Source organism: Sceloporus undulatus, chromosome 4, assembly GCF_019175285.1.
Source record: "Sceloporus undulatus isolate JIND9_A2432 ecotype Alabama chromosome 4, SceUnd_v1.1, whole genome shotgun sequence".
NCBI classification, from domain to species: Eukaryota; Metazoa; Chordata; class Lepidosauria; order Squamata; family Phrynosomatidae; genus Sceloporus; species Sceloporus undulatus.
The window spans coordinates 190,983,121-191,002,694 of record NC_056525.1 but is presented as its reverse complement, the minus strand read 5'-3'; the positions used below and the strand labels follow the sequence as shown (position 1 = coordinate 191,002,694).

General features: G+C 43.5%; 1 protein-coding gene across 1 annotated transcript in view; it reads left to right on the top strand.

The window, feature by feature from the left end:
* PTPRM (protein tyrosine phosphatase receptor type M) overlaps positions 1–19,574 on the top strand; it is a 292,405-nt gene that overhangs the window by 42,436 nt on the left and 230,395 nt on the right. The window contains exons 6-7 of the mRNA XM_042464433.1: positions 6,572–6,845; positions 7,852–7,888. Coding sequence (XP_042320367.1) covers positions 6,572–6,845; positions 7,852–7,888 — 311 coding nt within the window. The remainder of the gene's footprint in view (positions 1–6,571; positions 6,846–7,851; positions 7,889–19,574) is intronic.

Sequence of the window (19,574 nt, the reverse complement as noted above, 5' to 3'; positions counted from 1 at the left end):
TATTGTCCTTTCTAAAGAGTCATGCCTTTCCATTATGTGGCCACAGTACAATAGCCTCAGTTTTGTCATCTTGGCTTCTAGGGACAATTCAGGCTTGATCTGTTTTAGGAACCATTTGTTTATTTGGCCCTCCATGCTATCCTTCTCAAATGAGTTTATGTCTTTCTGTTGGCTTTTTTCACTGTCTAGCTCTCACATCTGTACATGGTGATGGGGAATATAATGGCCTGTACAATTCTAAATTTAGTGCTCATTTGTATATCTTTGTACCTTCAACTAAGCCTACTTCCGTAAACAACCAATTCTTAAATTTTTTAAGGGGAAAGTGAGGAATAACTATAAAGTAAGAGGAGCAAGAGTTTGGCTAGTTAAAGCTTGGAGAACAACATAATTGCTTTCTAAGATCTGGTAGTGCAAAATAATGGAGAAACTTACCTTTCACAGATATGCTTAAGAATTAAAAATTCAATCAATTTGAGATTTTTAAAAAGACCTGGATTATGTATTTACCATACTGGAACAAATGGTGACCAAAGGAATCCATAATTAAAGATATACCATTTATTTATTTGTTTATGCATTTATATATCATACTTTAACCAGAATGCCTTACAGATGGCTGCTAGAATGGCTTGCAGATAGTTAATTTGACAGTTCCTGCCATCTGGTTTAAATCTAAATGCTAGGAGAAAGAGTGGGAGGAGAGAATGAAAACAATGAAGTTCAATAGCAGTAGCACATGGATTACTACATTGGTGTAAAAGCCATGCCTGTTCAGGATATATGTTAGTAGTCCCTACCGTATTCACTTATTTTACACGCGTATGCACACAGTGTTCCTTCTCAGTTTTGACATGGTGGATAGGAAACTAATCAATACTTCAGCTCAAGACCAAGGCCCCTGTTACACAATAAATTGTGTGACTCTGGGATCCAGCATTGGTTTATATTTATACTATGCTAAAAGCATAAAGAATCTTTACCTTGGAATATATTTTGGAAACCCATTAAATGGTATTTTTCATGCCTCCCTGAAGTTAATGCTAGCAATGTGAGATTGCTATGTGAGATTACAGTGCTCCTATTAATTTGGGTGGGATTTAGGCAGAACAAGACACCACTAGATTGTACCTAAATATCCTATAGCACTTTAAAAATTAACTAGTCTGTTGTGGCAGGAGGTTTTGTAAATAAGTTCCTCTTTCATTAGATTCATTAAATAGAAGGAATTGGTGTGGCCATTTGTTTGTTGCTGTCTTCAAGCTGTTTTTGTCATGGGTGTTTCTTGGCAAGATTTGTTCAGAGGGAATTTGCCATTGCCTTCCACTGAGGCTGAGAGAGTGTAACTTGCCCAGGCCCACCTAGGGGCAAAGCAGATGGCACAAAAGGTCTGTGCCAGAACTGCACCACTGCCATTTGGCCCACGACTGTGGCACCTGCACATGCCAGCCTTGATCTGGGCTGCCACTACAGTCCTGAACCAGGCACCAAAAAGGAGCTATACAGTGGGCCCTTCCCTTGCGCGGGGGGTCTGTTCTGGACTCCCTGCGTAAGGGGAATTCCACGTATGCTCAAGCTCAATTAAAGATAATGGGGCTTATGCCTGCGGTGTGTTGCGGTGTGTGGGCCACAGGCCCGCATGTCATTACCCCTTCCGAGGCGCACCAAACCTTCTTCTGGCACGGCTTTCAGCGTATGCTGAAAGCTGCATAAGTCGTGCCTGCATATGATGCAGGCGCACTCTATTTTACTACTCTTTTTTGGGCTGGTTCATTGGCTAAGAGCCATGCCTGGGGAGGGGGGGGCTTCTGGTTGTGTTTAGGAAGTGCGTCATCTGAACATCATGCCCCCAATCCAACCCAATGACAGTCCTTTTGGGCCATCTGTTCGAGGCTTTAGTGGGTTTCTGTGACTCAATGAGGATTCAAACCCAGATCTCTCAGTGTCTTATTTATTTATTTATTATTTTTGGTATTTATACCCCACCCTTCAGCCCTAAAGATTCTCAGAGAGGCTTACAATTATTATTATTTTTAATTAGACAATTTCCTGCCCTCAGGCTTACAATCTGAAAAGACACGACACAAAAGGAAAAGGGAATGGTGGTGGGGAAGGGGATCATGTCCAGAAGTTCTTCTCTCCCTCTGAGGCTTGGACCAAGGCAGATGGAGGGAGGGAGCCACCAAGGTTCTTCTTCTTAATCCTAGTCCAACACTCAAACCACTACACCATGCTGTTTCTCTTGGCCATTTGTATGGTTGATGAAGAAAACAAACAAAATTAGATATAATGATACCAGATGTTCAAAGAACATTTCCTTATTCATGAAGTATTTCTGTATGCATGAACTGCATGTGGTAATAGTAAAAAAATGGAGAATAAATAATTTTGTTCAGATTATAGTATGTAATAAAAATTTTGACACATTCTGGTTGAGCCTGGATTTTATTTCATATTTTTGTTTAAATTCAAATATATGGATTTTTTTAAAAAGGCATAGTGCTTCTTAAGACAATTGGAAAATATGATCAACACACTGGAGGGATGTAAGATCTAGTTCAGTGATTGCTGGTTTTATCAAATTTGAGCCTAAAGATTTTTTTTCTGGCTGTGGTGTTGCATTATATATTACCAAGAAGCATTTCCAATAGTAAGATTTAAAGGGGTTTTTTATATTATGGCTGTAATTCAAATGATCTTATAAAATTCATTAGCAAGATGATCTCATTTATACAAATTTAAAACACATAATTCATAAAATGCTGTCAGGTTACTGTTGACCCAGGTGCTTATAGTGTATTAATTTACATCAGGGAGACAGTCCTGTGTGGAAATGGGGCAGCAGACAGGATTTAGCCATTTTTCATTACCACTTGGACTTTGATAAAGGGGAACAGAAAAGAGCTTTGTGACCTTTCAGTGCTTAAATTATTTAAGAGCAAATAGATTTGAGGTCTGGTTGCTCACAAATCTAATTTGTCTTTCAGAGTAAAGATGAAAAGATATTTTGGGTTTGAAATAGCTCTGGTCAACTTGGTTCTTCCTTTAATGAGTCAGAGGATGAATCCAGGTGTTTAGACTGCACTGTACAAGGAGTGCTGCATGCAGGTTAACCAGACTGATCAGGATATAACTAGACTTGAATGCCAATTATATTGTAACATTTCAGACAACCTTTATAAATGGATGTAAACAAGGCTTCATTCAGGTTAGAGATGCAAACTTTCTATATGAGAATCCATAGCAGGAATGGGCAACTGGATGGCTGCATTAGCCATCCAGAAGACTTTGGAGGGCTGTACCTGCTTGCTTACACACACACACACACACACACACACACACACACACACACACACCAATTTGTTGTTAGCATTCATGGACAGCAGCCTGTAGCAAGAGTGATGTCTATCTCTTTTAGCCAGGGAAGAGGATAGTCCACTGACAATGACTGTAAGATGTGTCTTCTCACCCAAACAATATGACAATTTCACAGGATCCATTAACTGTAGGACAGTAATCAGTCAAGACTGTCCCTAAAAGAGTACAGAGGGTACAGAATGATTTGATTCCCCTTATATCAACCACACTGCTCATAGGCAAGAGTCAGTTGCAAACCCAAATGTGTTCTTTGATGCTCACAGTTCTCTCAATCTGCAATGTGCAGTTTTGAATTGGTATAGTAGGCCCTTGGTATCCTTGGGGAATCCGTTCCCGCCCCCCCCCCCCCCCCCCCCCCCCGGTAGAAAACAAAATTAATGTATGCTCAAGTCCCATTGTCCTTAATGACAGCACAGCCATGAGGCCACATCACCATTAGGGAGAATGAGACAAAAGTCCCTCATCTTGCTCCCCTCCCTCCCTCCTTCCTTCCTTCCTGTCTGCCCCGGCTTTGCTTTGGGGGCGAAGTCTACCATCCAGTCAGCTGGAGCCAGGGCCAGGGCTTGAGTCTCAGAGCCCAGGCCTAGTATCCAGGACGGAGCCTCTGGGCTCCGAGACTCAAGTCCTGGCCCTTGCTCCCTCCTGCCAACAGAACTCTGGGACTTGATTCAGAGCCCTGTTGGCCAGAGGAAGCTCCAGGGCTGAGGCTTGAGTCTTGAAGCCCAGAGGCTTCATCCTGGGGATAGGGGTTGCAAGACTCATGCCCTGGCTCCAGCCCCGACACTGGCTGACTGGACGGCAGACTCCACCCCCAAAGTCAATCCAGGGCAGAGGAAGGAAGGAAGGAAGGAAGGAAGGAAGGAAGGAAGGAAGGAAGAAGGTGGCACAGCTGCATGCAGGCTGCCATTGAGGACAATGGGCTTGGCATCCGCGGATGCTCAAATCCACAGATGGCAAGTCCATGGATCAGGAGGGACCACCGAACTATGGATAAGCACCATGACAGTACCTTTCTGCGGTGGTGGGATTGCTTGCACCTGTGAGGCAATAGGTTATGTTGATGGTAGCAGTACTGCTAGTAGGATCTCCCATGTCAGACAGGTTTTTGTTAAGGGGCCAGACTAAATGTGTCAAACAGCTACTGAGCAATAGGAATAGAGTGGATAACACTGGTGGAGGATCTCTTAGAGATAATAGCTATAGCAACTTAGCTAACAATTTTTTAGTACTACACATAGCAAGGCATGGTAAACCCCCTTTAAATGTCTTTCACTGTGAAAACCCTATGATGAGACAAAGAGATGAGATATTTCCAGAAGATGAGACTCCCAAGTCAGAAGACACTCAGTGAGCTACTGGGGTACAGTAAAGGACAATTATGAATAACACTGTGCCTAATGATACAAGTGGAATCAAGCCAAAAGGACATTCAGCTGTTGACACCCTTTGTGAAAGAAAAATTCAAAGCAGCACGACACATAGGAACGTGAGAAGCATGAATCAGGAGAAGCTAGATGTAGTCACTGGAAAAAGGAACTACATGCAGTTTACTTAGTGGGATAGTCAACATCATACTCATAAAAATCAACTTCAGGTTCATAGATTTGATAATAATTACCTGATTATAATAGGGGATTTTACAATTGGCCCTCTGTATACATGGATTCTTTATTTAGGGATTCAGCCATCCACAGCTTGAAAATATTTTTTAAAAGTATATACAGTTGGCCCTCCATTTTCACAGGGGATCTGTTCAAGACCCCCTCCCCTGGTGCGCAAAAATGGAGGCTCACACATATTCAAGCCTCATCGGCTTGAATGGGGTGCACCCCTGCACACACCATTGGAAATATCAGAGGTCGCCCCTCCATGGATATTTGAGGGTGTAAATCCCAGATCCACGAGTTAGGAGGAGCAATTGTACCAGTAAATTCCAAAAAGCAAACCTTGATTTTCTCATTTTATATAAGGGGCACCATTTTACTATGCCATTGTATTTAATAGGACTTGTGTGTCTGTGGATTTTTGTGTCCATGGGGGAACTAAAACCTGGAACCAAATTTAACTGGCAGAATTTCTCAGCTTCACTTGAGCTTATTTATAGGGTACCCTGCTATTCATCCCCTATGTGTATTTCACATTCACAATCTAGGCTGTATTTTAAGTCAGTCCATTCAAACATATATTCCATATTTGATACTGATCAATCAGACCATCTCCAAGGAAATTAGTAGGCTGCCTCACTAGGGTTCCCTAAAGATGGTTTCTGCATATTCTTTCTGCCATCTTCTAGAGCTGAGAGAGTGGGACTTGCCAAAGGCCACCCAATGGGTTTCCATGGTCATGAGGATTTCAATTCCTGGGTTCTTGTTCAACATGAGACCAAACTGGTTCTCATAGAGAATGAGGGAGCTTAAATCCCATGGGCCATGTTTCCTCCTCCCTTGTCTCCAGAATGATCCTTTTTGGGGCCTATCACTCATAGAAAAACTGCGACCTGGTAGATTTATGCCTATTTAGATTTTGGAAACAGGGTGAGAGAGACTAGGGAGACTTCACCTTCCCTAATGGAGCTCATTTTCATTAGTAGAGAAGATCATGTGCCCTATGATAACATAGCCAGCATATTTGACCATGAGAATTTCTGAAACATTCTGGGAGTCACCAGGAAGAAGGCCCCTTCCCTGGCAGAGCCCATCTTCTTCCTTAGATAGGATCATCTATTCTGTCCTAACCTGGTCAGAAAATTTGACCATTAGGATTATCCTCACAAGTACTGCAGTCAGTGTTCTTCTGCTGCTCATTTATTGTTTTCCCATTCAGTCAGATATCATACTGCGCAAATCCCATAAAGTGAGTATCTTCTACCTACTTTTCATGTTTAAAAGTATTTATCATTAATGAAATATGCACATTGTACTTGAGTGTATCCAAAGACTATGTAATGTTCTTAAAACTTTATGATGAATATTATTTTCCTTATGTATATTTAAAAGAAAGTAAGAATATGTATTTTAACCCTTAGGTCTGTAATTTTAAATATTTCACTCATCTCCTTGCTTTTAAGCATGATATACTTTAACATAAAAACTAGCTAATGGGGTTTCTAAATGGATACGTTTCACATGCTTTAAATTAACCCATCCCTTTTTTCTCATTCCTTGTTCTTCCACCACCCTGTCCGATTTCTTAGTGTCTACCAAATAGTTGTTGAGGAGGAACGTCCCCGCAGAACCAAGAAAACAACCGAAATCTTGAAATGCTATCCAGTGCCGATTCACTTCCAGAACGCTTCCCTTTTGAACTCTCAGTATTATTTTGCAGCAGAGTTTCCAGCCAACAGTATTCAAGCTGCTCTGCCCTTTACTATTGGTGACAACAAAACCTACAGTGGCTTCTGGAACACTCCTCTTCTCCCTCATAAAAGCTATAGCATTTATTTTCAAGCTGTCAGCAGAGCCAATGGGGTAAGTCTTCAGACCCGTATCCAGGTGTGCTGGCAATACAATGCCAAAAATACATTGGAAAAAGAGGTTACACTTTTTTTTCCTTTGAATATTCACAGTGGCCTCTTCTTATTGGGGTGGGCAAGAAGTGAAGAAAAGAGGCATTAATTTCATATTCCTGTCAATGAAGACAAGCCTAAGCACACATTACTTACAAAAATACTGGCACTCTGTCTTACTACTGCTGTTAAACAATTTTTCCCTTTCCATTATCTGTCCTCTTGGCTTACTCAGTTGAATTACATTAGTTTACATCAGGCTGAATGCTCATATTCCCTCTTGCTTGCCCTGAGTTAGACATATATCTTTTGTTTTCTCTCTTTCAAGCAGTGTAAGAGAAATAAGTTGACAGAGTCAAAGTGAAAAATATATAAAATGTTCTTCCTTTACAGATCACATTTTATCCAGCTGATTCTACCATTGTTTTCCATTTTCTGGGCAGACCTACCCAAAGCCCTTCAACTCCTGATAAGCTTTGGCTGTCTCTCTTGACAGCAAGGAAATGTTTTCTGCCAAATACCATAATAGCCTCTCTTCTACAGTGCACTGACAGTGCAGAAATGTGAAACACCATTGATTTTTGTTTGCTTTCTTACATTGTCTTGCATGTTGCTTAGAACTATGTAGCTGACAGTAAAGAAAAGAAAATATTCCAAGGTCAGGGTGTTGTCAGGGGGAGAGGGAAAAGTGCAGGTATCATGCCTAGTAACATCTCATTCATCTTCTAGGTTAATGTTAAGTGAAGTATTGATGTTACATGTCCATGTGCATTTTCCTTCTGTTGTCTATAGCAAGGAAATGAGATGAACTACTGCAAAATCCCATTAAGCTTGAGAAAAAACATGGAAAGTTTATGCTTTCCTTAGATCTTAGAAGCTGCTTCAGCAGAAGCAGTACGTCTTTTATTTTCTTCTTTTACTGTGGATGCAAATCAACAAATGACCTTTTCTTTCTTTGTCTGGCATAGGAAACGAAAATTGACTGCGTCAGAGTGGCCACAAAAGGTATGCTTCAGTTGTGTCTTTCTTCTAACCTGAAATCTGCTGACCTTTATGGTAGAACATTTACATTGTTTCCTAGATATGTATAATTCTGTCACAATACTTTAAACTTTAACTTTTGTTGTTAACTGTCATCAAGTCAGCTTCGACTTATGGCAACCTGATGAATGAAATAGCTCCATTTTACCCTATCAATATCAGCCCTCCTTAGGTCTTTCAGACTCAGAGTCATGGCTTCCTTGATTGAGTCTATCCATCTGGAGTATGATATTCCTCTTTTCCTGCTGCCTTCCCCCTTACCTAGTATTATTGTCTTTTCTAGTGAGTCATGCCTTCCCATGATATAGTCAAAGTACGACAGTCTCAGTTTAGTCCTCTTTGCTTCCAGGAAGAGTTCAAACTTGATTTGCTGTAAGACCCATATATTTAAATATAGAAGCAAGGTGCCAAATTGTTGGGTTGTATATTTTCTTTACAAAAATATTTTGATCAGCACACTGATTTTAAAAATGTAAAACTACATACAGGTTGAGTCTCTCTTATCTAAAATTCTGAAATCAAGAATACTCCAAAATCCAAAACTTTTGGAGCCAAAACACTAGTAATGTAGTATGTACATTTGCAAGATTGGAGAGAGAGGTGTGATTGAACAACCAGGAGGTGGATGCAGGTGGCTGGAAGGCTCCCTGGAGATCTCCAGCACACTAATCAGATTCCATAAAATGGTGTGATTTTTGCAAGCTGCAAAGAGAAACGGTTGGAGACAACAACTTGGATTTCAGGCTGCCCATCAGTACTGCTGCTTCTTCAAAGTCCATTCTTCCTAGCTCCTATCACCTGCCTGCTTCTCTTGCTGCTTGCCTTCTCCAACTGCTGCCCCAGTCATTTGAAAATATACTCCATGCATTTTTTTCCTGACCAGGTTTTTGAAATCTCATGAATCTCTCTTTCCAGCTCGCAAATATTGAACCATTTTATTTTCTATAAGATACCTGATTAGTGTACAGGAGATCTCTGGGAGCCCTCCAGCCACCCACTTATGCCTTTGAAGTGGTGGAGGCAGTGCTCTGTCTGTTCACAAAACAGACAGGGGAGGCTGACAAATATTCAAAAATAAAAAAAAATCCAAAATCTGAAACACTTCCAGTTCCAAGCATTTCAGATAAGAGAGACTCAATCTGTACAAGGAGAAAATAGTACATATACTAAAAAAAAAAAACCACACATCACAATCTAATCAAAACTAATGTTATTCTGATATAACTATACATTGTATAAACTAGTCTATAAATCTAAACATTTATGCCCTAAAATTGATCCCAAAATCCCAGGTCGACTTATTTATGGGTCACTATGGTTATGGTAGTAGCTCTTTCAGATTTCCCCATGTGGTGCAAAGAGATGTTTATTTCTCTCTAGAGCCAAGCAGAAAGAGTCCTGGGTGATTGTTTGATATTGCTGTTTGTTTAAGAATCCCGCCTGTGCATCAGGCTGAAACGAAAGCTGAAATGATGAAGCAAAAAGCCTTTATGAGAGTCTCTCTTATCATATGCACACATACACACTGAAGGATCCTCCAGATTTAACCCTTGACCTATCCACAGGTCATGGCAAAATCCAAAAATATGGCCCCAAAACCTGACCTTGATATATACATAAGGTCGACTTATATACAGTACTTAACAAAATTCAAGACAAGTATACTAAAACAATAGAGTTGTATTTGACTTACAACTCTCTAGTAGAGGGTTATAGTTAATAATAATAATAAATTTTATTTGTATTTCCCGCCTCTTCCTGTAGATCGAGGTGGGATTACAGCAAAGAATAAAAACCACAATACAATACAAAATACAATATTATCTAAAAAATACAGTCAGTAAAACAATAGCAATATTTCTACCAATCACTAAAAAGGCCAAATCATTGTCATCTAAATCAACCAAAAGTAATCACATAATTTAACTATTAAATAAGCAGTTATCATTTGACTTCTATATTAATGCTTCCTTTTAAGCTTCACAACATAATTCCACCAGTCTTCCCCAATTGTTGGGCATGTACTCCATAAATAATTACCATTCTTCTTTAAAGGTATCCACTATATTATCTCTTTAAAAGTTGGTCAATTTGTCCATCTCTGCTGAATCCTACAATTATAACATACAGTCTTCAACAGAGAGTATTTTTCTGTACACCTCTATACCATAAATTACTCTTGCTGCTGTTATAATATATTGTAGGATCCTTCCATACTTCTTACCCAGCTTGTCATCCAACAATCCCAACAAAAATATCTCTGGTTTTAATTGCAATTTGTTTTTCAGTATCACTTCCATCTTGGCATGAACCAATTTTCTTGCTTTTTCACATGTCCACCACATATGGTAAAAATTCCCACCATTCACGTTGAATTTCCAACCTAAATTTGTCCTTTACACATTTTAGAGATCCTATCTGGGTTTAAGTACCATTTTTACATATTATAAAATTTCTTTAAAATTATAACCTTTTTCCATGTTTCTTTCAACTCTCCAGTTGTATATTCTGGCCTATATTCTGTTTCCATTTCACCATACAGTTGTTAACCAATTCATCTTCCTTTTCTATCCTCAACAATAATGTAAACATTTTAGTTATTAAATTATCATCATTTACACACAGTTGTAATTCAAAATCTGATTATGGCCCCATACAGACAGGCCAAAATAAAGCTGCTTCGGGTCACTTTGGAGGTGTGCTGGATTGTGGCTTTGGCACGGCTTCCGGACTCTTAGGATGTGTGGATCATTTAAACAGCATACCTCCAAAGTGACCTGAAGCAGCTTTATTTTGGCCTGTCTGTATGGGGCCTTAGTTACTTCAAAATCAAGTAAATTTAAATCCATTCTAAATCTTTCTAATAGTTCCAATAGGTGTCAGTAAAAAACATTTTAACTTCAAATCCATCTGTTTTTCAAACATTTTCATTTTATATTGATCTTCTTCTGTTTTCAGGAGGTCTTCATGTACAATCCATTCGGCCATTTCCTAGTCATACTTTAATTATTTTATAAAACTATTTAAAAAAAACAGGAAACATTTATGTTAGTGATCCAGACCAACCATGACTAATAGGACTCCTGGATATAATGATTTCTGCAAGCAGTGGTTATGATTTGTACTCCTTGTCTCTCCATTTGGGCATGCTTTTCTTATTTAGTTTTTCCTCAGAATAAGTTAACAAATACAGGAAATATGGGATTTGTGCAGTTATAAATACATTTTAGACAGAATTTTTTGTGTGCATTACAAAACAGTTTTGTAATTCCATACCTTTCAAAACTGGATTGTTGAGCATTGTCAAAGAACTGTTCTTAGGAAAAAGAAAGTTGAGAAAACTCTGCTTACCTGTCAGAGCAATCCACCCTATGATCTTGTTGTCAGCCAGAGTAGTTTTTCAGAATCTCTGCTTTGCTGCCACAACCACTACTAATTCTGTGTCATGTTATATAATAGGCCTTCTGGCATTGTTGTTGATATCCCCCTCATTTTCTAAAGAATAAGAATATTTAATGTGGGTCATTCTACAGGATGATGTAATAAACGCTGTGTGGCCAGTATTTTGGCAGTTATTTAAAGAGCTGCATTCACCTCCCAGTTTTACTTAGCGGATGCTACTGGCATTTTACTAACTGTATATTATTCCTGATCTTATAGAATTTTGTTCATTTTTTGTGTTGGCATTTTTTAAAAGGAAGAATTTAGTAAAAGGGAAAAAATTTGGTGCCAGTTTATTATAAATTGGTATACTCATTAACGTCATTTGGCAATCTGTGTTCTAAATCTTTTAAAGTTATTCTGCCATTTGTTTCACTGTTTGATTAGATGAACTGTTTTATTCCTTTTGCTTAGGAAAAAAAAGAGAAATTTCTTCAATAAAATAGCTACCATAGCAACAGATGACATCAAAGTATCTTCTTAGGAGAAAGAAAAGAAAGAGATTCAACTTTTATTTAAACACATGCCATTTCATTTTATATTGTGAAAGCATGTTTCTGAGAACTTTGTAGAATCTCCAAAAAGGATTTCAGTGGCGCGTTATAGACGGGCCTAAGCGGTGCTGTTGTCGCATCGTGAATACGCACAAGGGGCGGCGCTTCCGGATGCGCCTTGCCCCTCGCGCGTATTCCGTACGTCAAGATGGCAGCGCCCTATACAGATGGGCGTGGCCATCTTGACGTAATGGACACTGTGCGTCCGGACGTCCAAACCCGGAAGAGACGTCGCGAGTGCGTGCTTTGGCACTTGCGACGTCTCTTCCGGGTTGCAGGAAGGAGCGCGATTTTCGCACTCCTTTTTTTACAGTGCGGGGGAGTCGCGCGGTTTGGCTGCAGCGGCTTCCCCGCGCTGCAACCGGCAGCGGCCCAAGACCGCCCCTTTTGGGCGGTCTGTAACAGGCCAATGTTACTCTATGAGGAACTGGATGCAAGAGTGCTCCAAGCTACAGTGTAGGATAAAAAAAAGAATTTTCTGCAAATAATTGTGTTTTTAAAAAAAATACTACTTTTATTAAATTGTTCATGGGATATACTGATTTCTTCTTCGTGGTCTCTGCGAATCACACAAATGGGTTTATTCTGCGCCTGCGCAGCAATCCTCGGAAACTTCTAGAATCTCTGGGCAGAAAGTAATGTATCTTTCTGCAACTTTTTGGCGGTAGCCCTGCCCACCCGTATATAAGGCCCCTGGTGGCCCGCTCTTCCTCAGTTCCTTCATTCTGCCGCGCTAAGCAGCTCGAGGAACTTCGCTAGCTTTGGCTTGCTCTCTTGGAATCTCTGGCTTTGACCTAAAATTTTTAACTGACCATACTTTCGGACTTCCCTTGGAAAATGGACGACTTTGATTTTCGGCTTGACTTCGGACTGGTAACGGACTTCTCTTACCATGGCCTCTTTCAAGCAATGTTCCAAGTGTGGGGTTAAAATCCCCAGGGCCGATGGCCACGACAAGTGTGTCCTCTGTTTGGGCGAGGCACACATCCAGGGCAGTTGTGCCCACTGCAAGGCCATGTCCGCCCAAGCCCTCAAGAACCAGGATCGGACTCTCAAGGCTGCCCTCTATGAGAGGGTTCTCAGCCAGCCTGGCGGCTCTGGAGCTTCTGGGGAAGCGGATGCCACCAAGGCCCCTAGCAAAAAAAGGGGAAAAACGCTCCCACCGGGACAAGAAGCGGGCTCGCTCGTCCTCACCGCCGGCTAAGGGCCGCCGTAAGGGGCCCTCGAGCATGGTCTCAGTGCCTCCACCTGAGTCGAGGCCAGTACCGTTGACATCGCCTGTTCTCGAGCCGGTGAAGACCCCAACTCCGTCTGTACCAGCGTCTTCCCGGATGGTGCCGCTCGAGCCTAGAGTCCTTCTCACCAGCCACCTCTCTGTACCGGCAGACAGCCTACAGATTGTGCATGTGGACTCTGAATCAGAGGGAGAGCTTCAGGACTCCTACGCTCCGTTCTCCCCTCAGAGGCCGAGGTCAAGATCTCCCTCGCCTCCACCAAAGAGACGGCCGTGCTCTACCTCTCGGGACCGGGCTACCCTAGGCACCGAAGCCGACAAGGCTCTGGCTGCACCTGCAGACCATGATCGGGACCTATTCCTGGCATTCCCGGATCTTGTCCACAATCAGCTCACGGGACAGTACCTCATCCCGGTTGACCCGTCCCGCCTGCGTCGGGACCACCGTACGCAGGCTCGAACCGGTATCTCGGATGTTGACACCTCCCGCCAGGACGACCAGGACGACCTCGGCACATCCGACCCTCTGGTCGGGCTTCGAAGCTCATCCCCCTCGGGGTCCGGCTCGGGCTCTCCTCATCCCGTTTTCCCCGCTTCGGACGAGGATGCCCCGTTTGTGCCTCAAGGCCCTTCCGTCCCTTCACCTACGGACGATGTTCGAGCTTTTGCAGACAGGATCATTCGGATGGCTGACGCCCTCAAGCTTGAAGTCTCCCATCCCGAGGACGATGCCCTCGATCCGGTGGAAAGGAGGATCCACGGTTCTGCTCCAGTTCCACCAGCCCTGGCCTACCTCCCGTCCCTGGAGAAGATCGCGAAGCGTTCTTGGGACGCCCCAGCCACCATCCCGTCAACTTCGCGCAGGATTGAGAACCTGTACCAGGTTACTCCATCGGCGCCGTCCTGGCTTTCTAACCATCCCAAGCTGAATTCAGCTATAGTGGAAGGGGCCCAGTCTACCTTTGCACCTAAAACCTCGTCCTCGCCCGTTGACAAGGACAGTAAAAAGTTAGACGGCCTGGCTAAAAAATTCTACACCTCGGCAGCCCTGGACCTTAAAATTGCCAACTATGCGGCTTGCATGGGGGCCTATGTTCAGTACCTGGTGGAGAAGATGGATCCCACCATTGCTGACTTGCCTGATGACAGGAGGCGTATGATGGCGGCTCTCAGGAACGAGATCCACCTGATGGCTGGACAGCAGATTATCTCTGCCAGACACTCCACAGACTGTGCGTCTAAGATCCTCTCTGGCTCCATAGCTCTCCGCCGCTATGCATGGCTCCGATCCTCAGACCTCACTCCTCAGGCTAAGGCGGCTATTGAAGACATGCCCTTTGACAACTCGGGCCTCTTCAATAGAGAGACGGACGAGAAGCTCAGCTTCAGGTACCGGATGAAGACCGCAGCTAGAAAGCACGGTATGTCCTCCGTACCGTCCAAATCCCCTCGTCAGGGGTACCCTGGTCAGCGCCCCTGGCACTCAGGAGGACAGTACCGGTTTCAGCCCCAGGACCGTCCTTACAACCAGGACAATAACCCTCAGGGCCGATCTTCCAGGTCACCTGCTCCCCCATCAGATGGCCGCCAATCTTCCCAACCCAGATACCAACAAGGGTATAGGAAGAAGGATGGCCGGGGCAAGATGAGGTTCTGATGTGTTCCCGTGCACCTCGTCACCTCCAGGCTGAGCCCTTTCTTCAACAACTGGGCCGCCATCGCTACGGACTCTTGGGCACTTAACATCGTCCGCAGGGGCTATGCCCTAGAGTTCTCTGAGCTCCCACCAACTGGAGCCTTCGTTTCAACCGTCTCCCCGGACACCCTTCTCGACGAAGTGCGCGCTCTTCTAGACAAGGGCGCCATTGAACTTGTCCATCCCTCTGAGTTCAAGCGGTGCTTTTTATCCAGGTACTTCACTGTACCGAAAAAAGATTCTGGCCTTAGACCAATAATGGATCTTCGAGCCTTCAATGACTTTATTGTCTACAAGAAGTTCAGGATGGTAACCCTTGCTTCTATCTTACCACTCCTGCAGGAGGACCACTGCTCCGTGTCGTTGGACTTGAAAGATGCCTACTTTCATATAGCGATCCTGGAGGACCACCGCAGATTCCTCGCTTTTGCTGTGGGACAGTACAAGGTCCTTCCCTTTGGCTTCTCTACAGCTCCAATAGGGGCATACCTTCCAAAGACAAGGTTCCAGACCCTCTGTGCATCCCTGCAACCCTACTTGCGCCGAAGGCGCCTTCGGGCCCGTGCAGTGCAAATCGCCATGGGACTTTTGTCACACCGTGGGCCAGGCTGCATCTAAGACCCATCCAATCTTGGTTCCTATCCGTGTTCGACTCCGTCCGACACGCGCCTACCAAGCTTCTCACCATCCCTAGGACTGTACAGAAGTCTTTACGATGGTGGCTCCAATCCAACAACGTCTGTGTGGGGATGCCATTCCTACCCCTCCAGCCGGACATTTCTCTGACTACGGACGCCTCCCTACGAGGATGGGGTGCCCATACGCTGGACCTTACAATAGAAGACAAACAAGGAGGTACAAAGTCGAGGACTCTGCTGTTAGCCACCATCCTCATCTGAGAATGGTGCATAGCACAAAAAATTCTGCTACAGAGCATCCACCTGCCCGGCGACCAGAACGACCTGGCAGACCAGCTCAGCAGGTCACCCTCCATTTGCCACGAGTGGAGACTACACCCAGAAGTAGTCTCCCTGCTCTTCAACTGGAGGGGAACCCCCCTCCTCGACCTCTTCGCTTCCCGGCTCAATGCTCACACCACAAGATTTTGCTCACGGTACAGAGACCCAAGATCGGAAGGGGACGCCTTCCAGATCAAATGGACTCAAGGACTCCTTTATGCCTTTCCTCCATTTCCCCTCATCACTCGAGTCTTCTCGAAGATGCTGGCCGACCACACGGATGCAATTCTGATAACTCCGTGGTGGCCCAGACAACCTTGGTTTGCTCTGCTCCTGCAATGAGCACAGGACTATCTTCGCCTCGAGCACTGGCCCGACCTCCTCTCGCTCCACGGCGGACGAGTTCACCATCCCGAGATGCAATCTCTCCCATTGGTAGCATGGAGGATTCTATCCTGAGGACACTTCCATCCGGTGTACAGGATATCATCAGGGCAGCTCACAGACCATCCACACGGAAGTCCTATGCCTACAAATGGGATAGGTTCCTAACCTTTTTACAATCAAAGGACGTTCCACCATCCCGTGTCTCCATCCCTGTGGTCCTGGACTTTCTCATGTCCTTGGCGGACGCAGGACTTTCTTTGAGTTCTATTAAGTGCTACCTGTTGGCTATCTCATCTCACTACCTATTTCAGGACAAGCCTTCCCTGTTTGGTGATCCTCTCATAAGGAGGTTCCTAAAGGGATTTAACAATTTGCATCCACCGATTCTAGACCCTACGCCACAGTGGAGTCTAGATACTGTCCTGGCACATTTGGTGTCCAAGCCCTTTGAGCCCCTAGCTACCACAGACCTCAGACTCCTCACTTGGAAGACGGCCTTCCTGGTAGCTATCACCTCAGCCCGTCGAGCTGGTGAACTGTGTGCTCTGAGGATGGACCAGCCTTTCCTCCGTTTCCATAAGGACAAGGTGGTGCTCCGTACAGACATTACTTTCTTGCCAAAGGAAGTGTCTGCTTTCCACATCAACCAGGACATTGTTTTGCCGACTCTGGCTCCTAATCCGACCACAGACTCTGAGCGTCAGCTCCATGCCCTGGATGTCCGCAGGGCGCTGGCGTTCTATCTGGACAGGACATCTGCCTCCAGGCGTTCGGAGAGACTTTTTGTGTGCTACTCTGAAGCCAAAAAGGGGCTGCCGTTGTCACCGCAGAGGTTCTCCAAGTGGGTGGTCAGTACCATACACCTCTGCTACGAACTGGCTAGAAAGCCTCTACCAGATCGGGTTAGGGCCCATGCAACTAGGGCAGTAGCTGCATCCTCAGCCTTCTTGACGGGGATACCCCTTGAGGATGTGTGCAAGGCAGCTGTCTGGTCCCAGCCTTTGACATTCATTAAACATTACAGGCTGGATGCGAGGGCCAGGCATGAAGCAGCCTTTGGGAGGGCAGTGTTACTTTCTGCCATGCAATAGACCTGTGTGCTGTTAATAAATAACACAGCTGTTTGGTTTACATACTTTATTGATATGTGATTATTGGATATTGACACTCCCTCCTCCACTGACTATAGCTTGCTATTCTAAACCCATTTGTGTGATTCGCAGAGACCACAAAGAAGAAGTACAGGTTGCTCACCTGTAACAGTGTTTCTTCGAGTGGTCATCTGCGAATTCACACAAACCCGCCCATCCATCCCCTCAGTGTCTGCTCATTGACAACGCTTGTTGCCGCGCTGATTAGCGGCTCATTCGGAACTGAGGAAGAGCGGGCCACCAGGGGCCTTATATACGGGTGGGCGGGGCTACCGCCAAAAAGTTGCAGAAAGATACATTACTTTCTGCCTAGAGATTCTAGAAGTTTCCGAGGATTGCTGCGCAGGCGCAGAATAAACCCATTTGTGTGAATTCGCAGATGACCACTCGAAGAAACACAGTTACAGGTGAGCAACCTGTACTTCTCCAAGTGCTGAAAATCTACATGATAAATATAGTTTATATGTTTTCCATACCATTTGAAATCACTGCAGTTATTTTTCTGTCCACTAAAAGGAGTGCTCGGGATGGACGCTAGTTCAAGTTTATATTCTTAGAGCAGAATTCTGTTGTTTATTCCTTCTATGAAAACAAGGGGACAGAGAAATGTTTTATCTAAAAACTGTGGCAGGATCTTATTCTTGCTATGCTAGTGAACAGAAGCGCTGGGATCCAGGTTGTAGCAAGGACAGCTAATTAAGAAAATATAAATCAGTAGCCCTCATATGAATTCAAAGAATCAAGGGAGGATTTCTAGATAAGTGGACAGAGGAATTCAAGGCCAAGTTTGTATCATAGCCAATATATGATACCTAATTTCAAAACATAACATAATTAGGATATGGCAAAATCTTTTAGGAGTTCATGAAAAACCATTTATGTTAAAAGTTGCATCCTATGTCTGGACACACTCTCTTTCCCCTTGAACATGTAATGTGATTTAATGGTCATATTCCCATTCAGCAGCATTGATTTGATTCTCTACTCCTGTGAAAAAAGGAAGGAGTTGTACATAATAGCAATAACAAGCAATAGCAAGTACATTTCTATACCACTTATCCGTGCACTTAAGTACTCCCTAAGCGGTTTACAAAGTGTAAGCTAATTGCTCCCAACAATCTGGGTACTCATTTTAGCCACCTCCCTGGAAGGATGCAAGCCTGAGTCGAACTCGAGCCCTTTTGCTGGTATTGAACTCGCAACCTTATGGTTTGTGAGTGAGTGGCTGCAGTACAGGCATTTAACCACTGCGCCACCAGGGCTCCTTAATAATAGATAAAGTATTATTACAATATGATATTTCATAGCAATAGCAAGTATATTTCTATACTGCTTATCAGTGAACTATCAGTCTCTAAGCGGTTTACAACGTATAAGCTAATTCCCTCCAACAAGCAGGGTACTCATTTTACTGACCTATGAAAGGATGGAAGGCTGAGTTAACCTTGGAGCCCCTGGAATCAAACTCACAACTTTGTGGCTATAAGTGGCTGCAGCACCAGCATTTAACCACTGCACCACCAGGGCTCCTATAATATAAATTATAAATTGTATAAGTTATATTAAATTGCAGTATTTAAAATATGGTCATTTGAGGAAGAAACATATGAAAATGAACCTCCAGTTTTAGAAAGTGAAGTGGAAGTTGCTCTCAGAGTGCTTGTGAGAAATAAGCCACCAGAAACAGATGACATACCAGTAGAGCTGCTTTAAGCTACAGGGAAAAAATTTACTCTAGCTCTAACTAAAATCTGTCCACAAATAATGAAAAATGAAATACTGGCCCACAGGTTGGAAGCATTCAATATATATTCCAATCTCTAAGAAACGGGACATCAGAGATTGCAGTAGCCACTGGAAAATTGCATTACCTTCCCATATAAGCAACATGATGCTCAAAATTGAGAAATACGAAATGCCCAATCTGGGTTCAGGAAAGGAAGATGCACTAGGGATCATAATAGAGGTCATCAAAGAATTTCAAAAGAAAATCAGCCTTATTGAATATAGCAAATCCTTTGACTGCATAGATCATGAAAAATATGGATAACTCTTAAAGAAATGGGTGTGCCACAACATGTGATTTTTACTGATGGATAACCTGTACTCAGGACAAGAGGCTTTCTTAGGACAAGATTACAGAGAAATTAAATGCTCTTTAGTCAGCAAGAGGATCAAGCAAGGCTGCATTTTACCACTGTGTTGTTTAACGTGTATGGTGAACACAC